General features: G+C 39.1%; 1 protein-coding gene across 2 annotated transcripts in view; it reads right to left on the reverse strand.

Annotated features, from left to right (window-relative positions):
• SPACA1 (sperm acrosome associated 1) overlaps positions 1–16,656 on the reverse strand; it is a 31,401-nt gene extending 14,745 nt beyond the window's left edge. Inside the window, exons 1-2 of one of the 2 annotated variants that reach the window (XM_088840936.1) lie at positions 16,443–16,656; positions 6,690–6,746 (exon numbers count right to left, since the gene is read on the reverse strand). In XM_088840936.1, coding sequence (XP_088697062.1) covers positions 6,690–6,746; positions 16,443–16,656 — 271 coding nt within the window. Of the gene's footprint in view, positions 1–6,689; positions 6,747–16,436 lie in introns of both variants that reach the window. The other variant, XM_088840935.1, reaches the window with a different exon arrangement.
• Between the last annotated feature and the right edge of the window lie 216 nt (positions 16,657–16,872).

Below are 16,872 nucleotides of genomic sequence, written 5' to 3' on the forward strand. Positions count from 1 at the left end.
GTCTAGAGATGGCTTCAATTCATTTCAGTCACTCAGTCATTTAAGACTCTCTGAGACCCCATGGACTGCAGCATGCCAGGCTTCCCTGCCCATCACCAACTCCTGGAGCTTGCTCAAACTCATGTCAATTGAGTCTGTGATGCCATCCAACCATCTCATCCTCTGTCATCCCCTTCTCCTACTGCCTTCAATCTTTCCAGCATCAGGGTCTTTTCTAATGAGTCAGTTCTTCACATCAGGTGGCCAAAGTATTGCAGTTTCAGCTTCAGCATCAGCCCTTCCAATGAATATTCAGGACTGATTTCCTTTAGGATGGACTGGTTTGATCTCCTTGCAGTCCAAGGGGCTCTCAAGAGTCTTCTCTAACACCACAGTTCAAAAGCATCAATTCTTTGGCACTCAGCTTTATGGTCCAACTTTCACATGCATACATGACTACTGGAAAAACCAGAGCTTTGACTAGACAGACCTTTGTCAGCACAGTCATGTCTCTGCTTTTTAATATAATGTCTATATTGGTCATAGTTGGGGTTCCCTTGTGGCTCAGCTGGTAAAGAATCTGCCTGCAAGGCGGGAGACCTGGGTTTGATCCATGGGTTGGGAAGATACCCTCAAGAAGGGAAAGCTTACCCACTTCAGTGTTCTAGCCTGGATAATTCCATGAACTGCATAGTCCATGGGATTGCAAAGAGTCAGACATGACTGAGCAACTTTCACTTTCACTCTCTAGGTTGGTCATAGCTTTTCTTCCAAGGAGCAAGTGTCTTTTAATTTCATGGCTGCAGTCATGTGCAGTAATTTTGCAGCCCAAGAAAATAAAGTCTGTCACTTTTTTCATTGTTTCCCCATTTATTTGCCATGAAGTGATGGGACCCTATGCCATGATCTTAGTTTTCTGAATGTTGAGTTTTAAGCCAGCTTTTTCACTCTCCTCTTTCACTTTCATTAAGAAGCAAGTCTTTAGTTCCTTGCTTTCAGCCATAACCGTGGTGTCATCTGCATATCTGAAGTTTTTGATACTTCTCCCTGCAATCCTGATTCCAGCTTATGCTTCATCCAGCCCAGCATTTCCCATGATAGATTCTGCATATAAGTTAAATAAGCAAGGTGACAATATACAGCCTTGACATACTGCTTTCCCAGTTATGAACCAGTCCTTTGTTTCATGTCCGGGTCTAACTGTTGCTTTTGACCTGCACACAGGTTTCTCAGGAGGTAGGTAACGTGGTCTGCTATTCCCATCTCTTTCAGAATTTTCCAACAGTCAAAGGCTTTGGCATAGTCAATGAAGCAGAAGTAGATGTTTTTTTGGAATTCTCTTGCTTTTCCTATGATCCAACGGATGTTGGCAATTTGATCTCTGGTTCCTCTGCCTTTTTCCTAAATCCAGCTTGAACATCTGGAAGTTCTTGGTTCACATACGCGGAAGCTTAGCTTGGAGAATTTTGAGCATCACTTTACTAGCGTGTGAGAGAAGTGCAATTGTACAGTAGTTTGAACATTCTTTGGCATTGAGTTTCTTTGGGATTGGAATGAAAACCAACCTTTTCCAGTCCTGTGGCCACTGCTGAGTTTTCTAAATTTGCTGGTACATTGACTACAACACTTTCACAGCATCAGCTTTTAGGATTTGAAGTAACTCACTTGGAATTCCATCACCTCAACTAGCTTTGTTCATAGTGATGCTTCCTAAGCACTCCAGGATGTCTGGCTCTAGGTGAGTGATCACACCATTGTGGTTAGCTGGGTCTTTCAGATCTTTTTTGTATAGTTCTTCTGTGTATTCTTTCTACCTCTTCTTAATATCTTCTGCTTCTGTTAGGTCCATATTGTTTCTGTCCTTTATTGTGCCTATCTTTGCATGAAATGTTCCCTTGGTATCTCCAATTCTCTTGAAGAGGTATCTAGTCTTTCCTGTTCTGTCATTTTCCTCTATTTCTTTCCACTGATCACTGAGGAAGCCTTTCTTATCTCTTCTTGCTAGTCTTTGGAACTCTGCATTCAGATGGGTATATCTTTGCTTTTTTCCTTTGCCTTTCGCTTCTTTTCTTTTCTCAGTTATTTTTAAGGACTCCTCAGACAACCATTTTGCCTTTTTGCATTTGTTTTTCTTGGGGATGACTTTGACCGCAGTCTCCTGGACAATGTCATGAACCTCCATCCACAGTTCTTAAGACACTCTATCAGATCTAATCCCTTTAATCTATCTGTCACTTCCACTATATAATTGTAAGGGGGTTGATTTAGGTCATACCTGAATGGTTTAGTGGCTTCCCCTACTTTTTTCAATTTAAGTCTGAATTTTGCAATAAAGAGTTCATGAATGAGCCACAGTCAGCTCCCGGTCTTGTTTTGGGACTGTATAGAGCTTGGCTTATAATACAAGACGTGGTTTATAATCTCTTGGTTTATAATATAAGAGATGGCTTATAAGAGTGTGTTTCATCTTGAGAGTACATGCAAAACACCTGAGATATACTAATGTGCAAATTATGATTCAGTAAGTAGGTCTGCAGTAGGTCCTGCGGGTCTGAATTTCTCACAAGCTCTCAGGCTATGCTAGTGTAGCTAGCCTGTGGACCAAACTTTGAGAAGCAAACAAGAGAGTCCTCCATACGAAATAAGGAGAAGGAAGGTTGGACGGGGAGAGGTCTCTTGATTAAAGAAGATTCTTAAGAATGGCTGCAGAATGGCTTCACTTAAATTTATGAATAGTACTTCTCTAGGGGGATAATCTTACTCTGAAATGCATAAATATTTTCCAAGCAGGTATTTTATGTATGTATTTATTTATTTAGCCAAATAGATTTCATTGCAATGATGTGTGCAGACATGACACATAAGTCAATACTTAAAAACATGCTTATGTGTTCCAAGAAAAGAAAACTTTTTGAATCCTAAAATATTGTTTTGGGAGTTCAACAGAATTTTCATTAAAGCATTTCTTTCTTTTAAATAATTTTTACAGACTGAAAATATTTTTAATAGTTAAAATATTATAGATGTGAAAAATTGCCTTTTATGGTTTATTATTAGAACTTACCACCATCTGACATATTACATGTTTTACATTATGTATCTCTACTGCTTTGTTCACTGCTGTATTCTAACAACTATAATAATACCTGGCACATAGTAGGCAAAAACTTAAAAAGCAGAAAACAAAAACTAATTTGTTGAATGTGTATTAGTCACTCAGTCGTGTCCGACTCTTTGCAATCCCAGGGACTGTAGCCCTCCAGGCTCCTCTGTCCATGGGATTCTCCAGGCAAGAATACTGGAATGGGTTGCCATGCCCTCCTCCAAGAAATCTTCCTAAACCAGAGATCCAACCTGGATCTCCCACACTGCAGATGGATCCTTTATCATCTGAGCCATTAGGGAAGCCCAAATTTATTGAATAAAGATATATAATTTCTGAAGCACATCTTTAAAGAGTAGGACAATACCAATTATTAGAATTGTCATAAAAATCATTCTCTGGGAGAATTTCAAAAGTAAGCAGCAGAATAAAAATATAAATTGCAAATGAATAAATAAAAAATTATTACATAGATTCCTCTCATCTCTGACTCTGGCTGACCAAGAAATTAAAGTAAAAAAACAGGTTTAAAACTATCTCAAGAGACAGGAAGTAGAATAACTGTTGCAAGGGATTGGGTTAAGTGGGAAATTAGTGTTTAACTGGTACAGAGGTTTCAGTTTGGGATGACGAAAAAGTTGGGAGTGGACAGCAATGATGATTGCATGACAATATGAATGTGCTTAATGTCATTAAAACGTACATTTAAAAAATGGTTAAAAGCGTAAAATTTGTTAAGACTATTTTAGCATCAATTTTAAAACTTTATCTCAAATAAAAACAATTTAGCTATAATTTTTGACCAAAATATAAAAAACATACATATTGTTTTGATCTGCATCTGCATGGATTTTGATTTCTTCCCCTCCGGTTTTTGTTCTTCCCTTCTGTCACTATCTTTTTCCAAGGCAGACTCTATTTAGAATAAACTTTATTACATTTCATGCAAAGATGGGCTCAATAAAGGACAGAAATGGTAGGGACCTAACAGAAGATATTACGAAGAGGTGGCAAGAATACACAGAATTGTACAAAAAAGATCTTCACGACCAAGATAATCACAATGGTGTGATCACTCACCTAGAGCCAGACATCCTGGAACATGAAGTCAAGTGGGCCGTAGGAAGCATCACTATTAACAAAGCTAGTGGAAGTGATGGAATTCCAGTTGAGCTATTTCAAATCATGAAAGATGATGCTGTGAAAGTGCTGCACTCAATATGCCAGCAAATTTGGAAAACTCAGCAGTGGCCACAGGACTGGAAAAGGTCAGTCTTCATTTCAATCCCAAAGAAAGGGAATGCCAAAGAATGCTCAAACTACCGCACAATTGCACTCATCTCACACGCCAGTAAAGTCATGCTCAAAATTCTCCAAGCCAGGCTTCAGCAATACATGAACCATGAACTTCCAGATGTTCAAGCTGGTTTTAGAAAAGGCAGAGGCACCAGAGATCAAATTGCCAACATCCGCTGGATCATCGAAAAGGCAAGAGTTTCAGAAAAACATCTATTTCTGCTTTATTGACTATTCCAAAGCCTTTGATTGTGTGGATCACAATAAACTGTGGAAACTTCTGAAATAGATGGGAATATCAGACCACCTGGCCTGGCGTGCTGTGATTCATGGGGTCGCGGAGAGTTGGACACGACTGAGCAACTGAACTGAACTGAACTGACCTGCCTCTTGAGATACCTGTATGCAGGTCAGGAAGCAATAGTTAGAACTGGACATGGAACAACAGACTGCTTCCAAATAGGAAAAGCAGTACTTCAAGGCTGTATATTGTCACCCTGCTTATTTAACTTATATGCAGAGTACATCATGAGAAACGCTGGGCTGGAAGAAGCACAAGCTGGAATCAAGATTGCCAGAAGAAATATCAATAACCTCAGATATGCAGATGACACCAACCTTATGGCAGAAAGTGAAGAAGAACTAAAAAGTCTCTTAAAGAAAGTGAACAAAGAGAGTGAAAAAGTTGGCTTAAAGCTCAACATTCAGAAAACTAAGATCATGGCATCCAGTCTCATCACTTCATGGCAAATAGATAGGGAAACAGTGGAAACAGTGACTGACTTTATTTTCTTGGGCTGCAAAGTCACTGCAGATGGTGACTGCAGCCATGAAATTAGAAGACGCTTGCTCTTTGGAAGGAAAGTTATGGCCAACCTAGACAGCATATTCAAAAGCAGGGACATTACTTTGCCAACAAAGGTCCGTCTAGTCCAGGATATGGTTTTTCCAGTAGTCGAGTATGGATGTGAGAGTTGGACTATAAAGAAATTGAGCACCGAAGAACTGATGCTTTTGAACTGTGGTGGTGGAGAAGACTTTTGAGAGTCCCTTGGACTGCAAGGAGATCCAACTAGTCCATCCTAAAGGAGATCAGTCCTGGGTGTTCATTGGAAGGACTGATGTTGAAGCTGAAACTCCAATACTTGGGCCACCTGAGAGCTGACTCATTTGAAAATACCCTGATGCTGGGAAAGATTGAGGGCAGGTGAAGGGGCCTACAGAGGATGTTGGTTGGATGGCATCACTGACTCAATGGACATGGGTTTGGGTGGACTGCAGGAGTTGGTGATGGACAGGGAGGCCTGGCATGCTGCGGTTCATGGGGTCGCAAAGAGCTGGACATGACTGAGTGACTGAACTGAATTGAATTACATTGTGAATTTTCTACTGTCTTCTTAGTATATTAGTCTATTTTGGTTCTCAAAAAATGGTCTTTGAAAAAGCAGCATCAGCTTCATTTGTGAACCTACTTTAGAAATATAAATTCTTAGACCTCATTGAAGGCCTAAGTGAGTCAGAAATTTTGAAGTAGGACTCACAATCCATGTTTTAACAAGCCCTTCAGGCACTTCTGTGGTGCAATGGTAAAGAATTCACCAGCCAATGCAGAAGATGTAGGAGATGCAGGTTCGATCCCTGGTTTTGGAAGATCCCCTGGAGAAGGAAATGGCAACCCACTCTAGTATTCTTGCCTCAGAAATCCCATGGACAGAGGAGCCTGGTGGGCTATATTGCATGGGGTCACAAGAGTCCAACACAACTAAGCACTCTCTATCTTATTACAGCACATGTAGTCTTAATTCAATACTTATATAAGAGATTTTACATCCAATTTCTATCCAAGGAATGATCAAAATCAGTCACAGTCTTTGAATATTATTTTCCCCACAAAGCCAATACCTCTTTTTTCTAAGACATGACATATAAAACGGAAAACTGTAGAATTTAGAATAGACTATTTAAAAAAGCAAATCTTTTGACAGATTTGCCAACACAGTATGTGGAAGACATCTGTGAGATGCATCAGAAGATCTTTAATCTTCCAAACCTCTGAGATAAAGTTTTACTCTTGTGAAAGCAGTTATGTCCCCCCCCACCACAAAATAATAACATGTATATATTACAGAGCTGGCTTAAAATAAGACTGAGAGGTTATGAACTGAAAGTATCCTCCCTCAGAAAGCAATCAGTTTGAGTTTTGTGTGTAAATCACAATTACAAAATTAGAAATCAGAAAGAGATGCATGATAGTACACTTTGTCCCCTCACCCCCCACTACAATATTATCTATCTGCTCTGTGTTACTTACCACATGTAACGGTGCACATCCCAAATTCTACTTCTTTGACTATCGTCCTATTTGAAACTAAAAATAAATGCAAAAATACATTATTTAATCATAGGGAAACTTTTCTAAGTGAAAAACTCTTACTTGGCAATGGAGGATATAAGCACTGATCATATGGGAAGCAGACATTTAAAAAATTATATTAAATCAGAAAAGCAATGCTATTACTAGTACATCTTCTATTACTGTTTAAATCAAAAGAAGGCTAAACCTTTAAAGAATTAAATTAGGAAATAACTTAAAGAGATTTATATTTAAACCTGTACATAATTTTTAAAATAATGCTTTTCATCAGTTTAATATATGGTGAGTTAAAATTAATATAGAAGGTCAGAAAAAAATACATGGAAAAAAAAAAGCCTGCCAATTATAGGGCCCAATGTTTTCTATTCTCTACTTTCCAAAAAATTTTGAGTGTATTATTTCTATCCAAAAAGAAGCCTCCATGCTAAGTATTCATTAAAATTATGTGATAAATTGGTTCTACTCATTCTCAGGTTAAGATGGTAAGTTATTTCTAAGAATTTATTTCAACATTTTATTTAGCAGGGTGATCAAGGAATATACAAGTTTTTGAGTAGTTAAAAATTATTGGTTTTAAATCTCATGTTTCTTTTTTTCTAATTGTCCTGCAATTTGACATGAATTCTACTAGCTGTATATAATCAATTCTTGCTAACTCAGATTTGGACTAAAATCTCAATAAAAATAAATATTAAATGAGGTGCTAGAAGGTAATTTTTAAAGGCATGATGTTGTGAGGCAACATTTATTACATGGGAAAATGCAACAAAATTGGAGTTCAAATTGCTACTTCTACCACTAATCAGCTATTCTGAGTTTGGACAAATTCCTTAAACTGAGTCAGGTCTAATTAACCCCTCTGTAAAATTTGGAAAGGAGAACCTATCTCACTGATATTATTTTCAGAATTAAATGTGATAATGTACATGCAAGCATTCTGTATATCGTTTAGCCTTCTAAACATGCTTAAGATATAACCTCATTCACACTTCATTCATTCATTTTGTAATTACTAATTTCATGTATGTCTAGGATTTTTTCCATTTTGATTATTATACTTTTTCATAAACACTTCTATACTTACAAGCACCAAATACAGTACCTTGAATATACAGTAAACAAATTTATACTTGATGAATATACAAGTAAATTAATATTGACTTTGTGAAATTAGACTATCACGATGATCGATTCTAAATGGACATTTTTGCCTGAAATGCTTGGATACGTTCTGCTGGTACATTCAGTTCAGTTCAGTTCAGTTCAGTCGCTCAGTCGTGTCCGACTCTTTGCGACCCCATGAACCACAGCACGCCAGGCCTCCCTGTCCATCACCAACTCCTGGAGTTCACTCAAACTCATGTCCATCGAGTCGGTGATGCCATCCAGCCATCTCATTCTCTGTCGTCCCCGTCTCCTCCTACCCTCAATCCCTCCCAGCATCAGACTCTTTTCCAGTGAGTCAACTCGTCGCAAGAGGTGGCCGAAGTATCAGAGTTTCAGCTTTAGCATAAGTCCTTCCAATGAACACCCAGGACTGATCTACTTTAGAATGGACTGGTTGGATCTCCTTGTAGTCCAAGGGACTCTCAAGAGTCTTCTCCAACACCACAGTTCAAAAGCATCAATTCTTCGGCGATAAGCTTTCTTCACAGTCCAACTCTCACATCCAGACATGACCACTGGAAAAACCATAGCCTTGACAAGACGAACCTTGGTTGGCAAAGTAATGTCTCTGCTTTTTAATGTGCTATCTAGGTTGGTCATAACCTTCCTTCAAAGGAGTAAGCGTCTTTTAATTTCATGGCTGCAATCAGCATCTGTAGTGATTTTGGAGCCCAAAAAAATAAAAGTCTGACACTGTTTCCACTGTTTCCCCATCTAGGGAAATACAAATTAAAAGCCAAATCTTAAAAACAGAAAACAAGAGTATGCAAATGAGTACTAGACTACCTAAAATATAACCTCTTTCCAAAAAAACAATTAATCAGCTCTGCTACTTAAGGAAAGTTGCTAATACTTAAGTTCTCCTAACTTTAGGAAAAAATGAGATTCAGTCTAATAGTCTCTAAAGTTCCTTTTGCCTTTGTTTATTGAATGTCCAGCAGGGCATTCAATGACTTTCTTTTTTTGGTGGAAATCCTATAGCAGTGGGTCTGGGAAATTGTATGTATCTTGATTTGCGTGGTATTTGTCAAAATTTCCCATTATATACCTGTGAATAAAAGTATGGTCTGTTAAGTTTCACGTGTAACTTGTTAAACAGTAAGATCCAATGAAGCTAACTGATCGGTTGGCGTCATGTGTTAGCAGTGATCTGTCACAGAACTCTGTCCTATTCAACATTTTTATGAGTGATTTGGAAAATACTGATACTATGCTGACTGAATCTAGGGATCATGCAAAACTAGGAAGGACAAAAAAAAAATTTGAAGATAAATCTGGATTTAAAACTGACGGGGTGGAATAATGGGCAAATCTAACAAAAGCAAATGTCAGAGGATTAAAAAGCTCTGCACGTATAGCTGAAAAGTCAACTGTTCCCAAAAATACTCTACAGACTATCTTAATTTGATAGAAAAGGTGAAAATGAGTGAAGAGTCCACCAGAAGTCAGGAGTGTGATAAAGCTTTCCTAAAAATCTACTGAGTCTTTGACCATGCAGATAAAAGCTTGGCATCCACATGATGTAGATAATGATCCTGATCTTTTTTGTTCTGGCCAAATCCTAAAATGTTCTCTTCAATTGTGGACAGCACACTTTAACTGTTGGTACAGACCATCAAAAATCAATTTTAATTTTTGAGGCAACTTTCTCATAGTCGGTTTTTAGTTTTTCTGTAATTTGAAACATTTTGCTATTTTATCATCCATAATGATAGATTTCATTATTGTTCATCAATTATTCCCAACTGTATTTAAAAAGAAAAGACTAAATAAAATGGAAGAATGGTGGGGCTGTCTGGAAAAGATGACATAACTGTGAAATAAATCACAGCTATTACATCATCCTTTATTTTCTTGCTACTCTGTCCAATGTATTGTATAATCTCTCATGAAGATATAAAAGAAGTCTAAAGGCACATTTCTCATAGTCTATTTTCAGCTTTCATTGGACAGAGTCGAGATTTTTGAATTTTTCTTTTTGTCTATAATGGCAGAGAAGAAAAGTGACAGAGGAATACCTTTCACAGTTATTGGATGAATTACAAGATAAATGCAAAGAGATAGCAACACTTTAGATGCTAATCGTGAAGTTGACTCCATAAGCAAAATGAGAGATGGTATCTTAAATAAATATTCTAGATGAATTTTCTCTTCACTCAAGAATCAGTGAATGAATATTATATTTTGAAGGATGAGAAGGATATATGCTATTCTCATCTAGTTGGTCTTTCAACAAGAAGAACTTGATCCTAAAATATATTGGGAAAATTAGCCAGACCATATTATTTTGTTAAAAAGGATATGGAGAGTATTCTTTTTAGATTTATAAACGCCAATTAGAATGATTAGTCCAATTAATTTTATTCATTTCTACGTAATCTGCTTTCTTTGATCACCTTTATATACACACCTTGCCATCATGATTTGTTCATTTACAAGTCTCATCAAGTAAATGTTGGGAAAGAATACTCTCCATATCTTTGAAACTATGGAACAAACAAGAGGGCAGTATTCTTTTGAACAAAATATGTGCCTTCATAGATTTCAAAAGTACTGTGTTTTGACAATGCCAGTGCAAAAAGAAACCAAAGTAATGATAAACTAGAATCTGTTAGGGATGTACTTGAAATCTAGAATCAGTATTTATAAAATGGATACATTCCAGATTCATGCCTAACAACTGATGAGCATTCACCTGCATTCAGAATACTTTGCCCAATTAGGGTATGTATTTCTTCAAAACCAAGAAATATAGAATAAAAATTTGGAGCTTTCCAGGTTTACATTCTTATTATTACAAACAACTTATAATCTCAAATAAGTTGTTTTCACTATCCTTTTATTCTTACGTTTGCAAGTTATCTGTAAATACCTTAAACTTTATGTATACACATAAATGATGATGATTGCTTTTACTGGTCTGCTGAGGGTTAAAAGGGACTTTGCCAAATTTTAGTTAATGATTCTGGAACTTTTTAGATCTCAGATATCTTGGATTAAGTTCTGGATTCTCATTCTCCCCAGAAAAAAAACAGCTGCATGTAGAACTGTATATATTAAATGGTACAAGGGCTCCCTGAAGTTCAGAGGATGAGCTGGAGAAACTGAGAGAATAACTTGCTTACTTTCGAACTGAAATCTAAGGCATTATAACTACATCACCTGCCTACACCCTAGCGTTATACAACTATCCCTTAACCAGTTTCAGTTCAGTTCAGTTCAGTCGCTCAGTCGTGTCCGACTCTCCGCGACCCCATGAATCACAGCACGCCAGGCCTCCCTGTCCATCACCAACTCCCGGAGTTCACTCAAACTCATGTCCACAGAGTCGGTGATGCCATCCAGCCATCTCATTCTCTGTCGTCCCCTTTTCCTCCTGCCCCCAACCTTTCCCAGCATCAGAGTCTTTTCCAGTGAGTCAACTCGTCGCATGAGGTGGCCAAAGTATTGGAGTTTCAGCTTTAGCATCAGTCCTTCCAATGAACACCCAGGACTGATCTCCTTTAGAATGGACTGGTTGGATCTCCTTGCAGTCCAAGGGACTCTCAAGAGTCTTCTCCAACACCACAGTTCAAAAGCATCAATTCTTCGGCTATCAGCTTTCTTCACAGTCCAACTCTCACATCCATATATGACCACGGGAAAAACCATAGCTTTGACTAGATGGACCTTTGTTGGCTAAGTAGTGTCTCTGCTTTTTATTTTTTATTTTTTTTTTCAGTTAAAAGTACTTTTATTGAAAAAGCACAAATGCAAAGAAATGAACAGAGGAAAATTTATGCGTCGAACCTGGACTGGTCACTTATGATAATATACATGCTACAATTCCAGTCTCCCCAATCATTCCACCTTCACCCTCTCCCACAGAGTCCCAAAGACTGTTCTAAATGCCTATGTCTCTTTTGCAGTCTCTTATACAGGGTTCAGGTTACCATTTTTCTAAATTCCATATATATGCGTTAATATACAGTATTGATGTTCTTCTTTCTGGCTTACTTCACTCTGTATAATTGGCTCCAATTTCATCCACCTCATTAAAACTGATTCAAATGCATTCTTTTTGATGGCTGAGAAATACTCCATTGTGTATATGTACCAAAGCTTTCTTATCCATTCATCTGCAGATGGACATCTAGGTTGCTTCCATGTCCTGGCTATTATAAACAGTGCTGCAATGAACATTGGAGTACATGTGTCTCTTTCAATTCTGGTTTCCTCGGTGTGTATGCCCAGGAGTGCGATCGCTGGATCATATGGCAGTTCTAGTTCCAGTTTTCTGAGGAATCTCCACACTGTTCTCCATAGTGGCTGTACTAGTTTGCATTCCCACCAACAGTGTAAGAGGGTTCCCTTCTCTCCACACCCTCTCCAGCATTTATTGCATGTAGACTTTTGGATAGCAGCCATTCTGACTGGTGTGAAATGGTATCTCATTGTGGTTTTGATTTGCATTTCTCTGATGATGAGGGATGTTGAGCATTTTTTCATGTGTTTGTTAGCCATCTTTATGTCTTCTTTGGAGAAATGTCTGTTTAGTTCTTTGGCCCATTTTTTGATTGGGTCACTTAGTTTTCTGGAATTGAGCTGCAGGAGCTGCTTGTATAATTTGGAGATTAATCCTTTATCAGTTGCTTCATTTGCTATTATTTTCTCCCATTCTGCAGGCTGTCTTTTCACCTTGCTTAGAGTTTCCTTTGCTGTGCAAAAGCTTTTGATTTTAATTAGGTCCCATTTGTTTATTTTTGCTTTTATTTCCAATATTCTGGGAGGTGGGTCTTGGAGGATCCTGCTGTGATTTATGTCAGAGAGTGTTTTGCCTACGTTCTCCTCTAGGAGTTTTATAGTTTCTGGTCTTACATTTAGATCTTTAATCCATTTTGAGTTTATTTTGGTGTATGGTATTAGGAAGTGTTCTAGTTTCATTCTTTTACAAGTGGCTGACCAGTTTTCCCAGCACCACTTGTTAAAGAGACTGTCTTTTCTCCATTTTATATTCTTGCCTCCTTTGTCGAAGATAAGGTGTCCATAGGAGCATGGGTTTATCTCTGGGCTTTCTATTTTGTTCCATTGATCTATATTTCTGTCTTTATGCCAATACCATACTGTCTTGATGACTGTGGCTTTGTAATAGAGCCTGAAGTCCGACAGGTTAATTCCCCCAGTTCCATTCTTCTTCCTCAAAATTGCTTTGGCTATTCGAGGTTTTTTGTATTTCCATACAAATTGTGAGATTATTTGTTCTAGTTCTGTGAAAAATATTGTTGGTAGCTTGATAGGGATTGCATTGAATGTATAAATTACTTTGGGTAGTATACTCATTTTCACAATATTTATTCTTCCAATCCACGAACACGGTATATTTCTCTATCTATTCGTGTCCTCTTTGATTACTTTCACTAGTGTTTTATAGTTTTCTATGTACAAGTTTTTGTTTCCTTAGGTAGATATATTCCTAAGTATTTAATTCTTTTCGTTGCTGTCTCTGCTTTTTAATATACTATCAAGGTTGGTCACAACTTTCCTTCCAAGGACTAAGCGTCTTTCAATTTCATGGCTGCAATCAGCATCTGCAGTGATTTTGGAGCCCCAAAAAATAAAGTCTGACACTGTTTCCACTGTTTTCCCATCTATTTCCCATGAAGTGATGGGACCAGATGTCTTGATCTTTGTTTTCTGAATGTTGAGCTTCAAGCCAATCTTTTCACTCTCCTCTTTCACTTTCATCAAGAGGCCTTTGAGTTCCTCTTCACTTTCTGCCATAAGGGTAGTGTCATCTGCATATCTGAGGTTATTGATATTTCTCCCAGCAATCTTGATTCCAGCTTGTGCTTCTTCCCGCCCAGCGTTCCTCATGATGTACTCTGCATATAAGTTAAAAAAGCAAGGTGACAATATACAGCCTTGACGTACTCCTTTTCCTATTTGGAACCAGTCTGTTGTTCCATGTCCAGTTCTGACTGTTGCTTCCTGACCTGCATACAGGTTTCTCAAGAGGCAGGTCAGGTGGTCTGGGATTCCCATCTCTTTCAGAGTGTTCCACAGTTTATTGTGATCCACACAGTCAAAGGCTTTGGCATGGTCAATGAAGCAGAAATAGATGTTTTTCTGGAACTCTCTTGCTTTCTCCATGATCCAGCGGATGTTGGCAATTTGATCTCTGGTGCCTCTGCCTTTTCTAAAACCTGCTTGAACATCTGGGAGTTCACGGTTTACATATTGCTGAAGCCTGGCTTGGAGAATTTTGAGCATGACTTTACTAGCGTGTGAGATGAGTGCAATTGCGCGGTAGTTTGAGCATTCTTTGTCATTGCCTTTCTTTGGGACTGGGATGAAGACTGACCTTTTCCAGTCCTGTGGCCACTGATGAGTTTTCCAAATTTGCTGGCATATTGAGTGCAGCACTTTCACAGCATCATCTTTCAAGTTTTGAAATAGCTCAACTGGAATTCCATCACCACCACTAGCTTTGTTCGTAGTGATGCTTTCTAAGGCCCACTTGACTTCACATTCCAAGATGTCTGGCTCTACGTCAGTGATCACATTATCGTGATTATCTCCGTTGTGAAGATCTTTTTTGTACAGTTCTTCTGTGTATTCTTGCCACCTCTTCTTAATATCTTCTGCTTCTGTTAGGTCCATACCATTTCTGTCCTTTATCGAGCCCATCTTTGCATGAAATGTTCCCTTGGAATCTCTAATTTTCTTAAAGAGATCTCTTGTTTTTCCTATTCTGTTGTTTTCCTCTATTTCCTTGCATTGATCACTGAGGAAGGCTCTCTTATCTCTCCTTGCTATTCTTTGGAACTCTGCATTCAGATGCTTATATCTTTCCTTTCCTCCTTTGCTTTTCGCTTCTCTTCTTTTCACAGCTATTTGTAAGGCCTCCTCACACAGCCATTTTGCTTTTTTGCATTTCTTTTCCATGGGGATGGTCTTGGTCCCTGTCTCCTGTACAATGTCACGAACCTCCGTCCAGAGTTCATCAGGCTCTCTATCTATCAGATCTAGTCCCTTAAATCTATTCCTCACTTCCACTGTATAATCATAAGGGATTTGATTTAGGTCATATCTGAATGGTCTAGTGGTTTTCCCTACTTTCTTCAATTTGATTCTGAATTTGGCAATAAGGAGTTCATGATCTGAGTAATTGAATTAACAATATTAAACTGGTTAAGTCAATTCTAGACTTAACCAGTTTAATATTGTTAATTCAATTACTTTCAAAACAAAAGCAACTATGCTTCAGAACCTTCTTTTCTACACTAGTCCTCTTTTCACATTTCCAAAGTAGAGGACCTCTCCAAGTTCTCTTACGTGTAACATTATCAAGGTAGTACAAACCTCAGTTACACCATTAACCTCAGATAGTCAATGTCTTTATGCCACTGAGGGTCACTGTCATCATGATATAAAAGAATGACTGATAAATACATCACCTACTTGATATGTACAGAAGACAGGAAACTGCCAAGGATATTAAAAAGGATCTCAACTGGGTCATTTTTAGACAGAAGATAATCATTCTCCTTTAGATGACTGCAAACCTGCAACTGACCTTTTACCTATCAGCATGTGAAATACTAATCAATATCCCAGCTTGTCAAGTTTTATTGCTCAATGAGCCAGGGGAATAAGGCAAATTTATGTATCAAATATAGGCTAGTCTTCTTTCCTTAAAATGTATATCACTTAACAAAGCCTCTAGTTGGATCCCTTGATAGGTGTTTTCTACTGCCACCCTTCCTTTGTGATTCGAAGTTGAACTTATAACACCATCACATTGCAGAGGGGATGCATGAAACTAACAGATTTTCTGGGCTATTCTGTCAGCATCTTGGTCTATCCAGATGTGTCACAGTGAAGGGAATTTGGAATTCCCTTGAGTTCCAATCCAAAGGGCAAATGTGAAAAGGAAGACTTCAGTCAATCTGAACTAAAAAACAAAACAAAACTACAGAGGGAAAGTCCCTGGTGACTCAGATGATAAAGACTCCGCCTGTAATGCAGGGGTCCTGAGTTCCATCCCAAGAGCAAGATGCCCTGGAGAAGGAAATGATAACCTACTCCAGTATTCTTGCCTGGAGAATTCCATGGACAGAGGAGTCTGGGGGGGGTTACAGTCCATGGAGTCGCCAAGAGTTGGACACGACTGAGCAACACACACACACAAAAACAGGAAAGAAAAATCATAACTGCAAGTGGGTGGAAGGTTACTTTGTGACTCCTACCCTTAGAAAATTAAGCATCTATTCCCTTGTCCAGAGAAATATTTAGCAATATTTCTGTAGCAATTTCTATACATATGCTCGTTTATCTTGCTGAGGTTTTGGAGAATTAGCGCATCCTTTTTTGCAGGGCCATTCAGTTTGCAATAATGAATACATTTGGGGCTGCTTTCGAGAAAGCTTTCGAGAGAGTTAACAGACGTTAACTTGGGTAATTCTCATCTTCCTCAAAAATCAGGGAAGGCTTCGCCTTCAACAGGTGCCTCTGGGTCTCCGCCAAAGGGCCTCTCACCCTCACTATCATCCTCGGCTTCAGTCTGGGGCTCGTCCTCCGTCTCGCTGTCATTCTCGGGCTCCTCATCGCTCTCCGGCTCGCCCTCGCTCTCGTGGGCCAAGCTGGGATCCTGGATCGCGGTGACGTTGATCCCGCACGTTGACTGGAGGCCCGCCAGGAGCAGCCACCCGACTGTCAGCAGCAGCCTAGCAGAGCAGCCCGCGCCCCCGGATCTCATGGTTCTAGGCCCGGACGGCTGCCCTAGGCGCAGTCGCAGCCGCCCGCTCCTGACGAGAGGTGCGTAAAAAAGAGGAGCCGCTAGACTCCGAACGCCGGCACCGTGCCCCGGCAACCATTGGGGCGTCACGGGGCGTCACCATCTCGCGCAGCCCATAGAACACACACAAGGCCTCCAGCATGGCGCCCGTGGGCCACTTCCGATGCACTCGGGCCA

Source organism: Moschus berezovskii, chromosome 10 (assembly GCF_049115385.1).
Source record: "Moschus berezovskii isolate FMDL1 chromosome 10, NW_MosBer_1.0, whole genome shotgun sequence".
In the NCBI taxonomy this organism is placed as follows: domain Eukaryota; kingdom Metazoa; phylum Chordata; class Mammalia; order Artiodactyla; family Moschidae; genus Moschus; species Moschus berezovskii.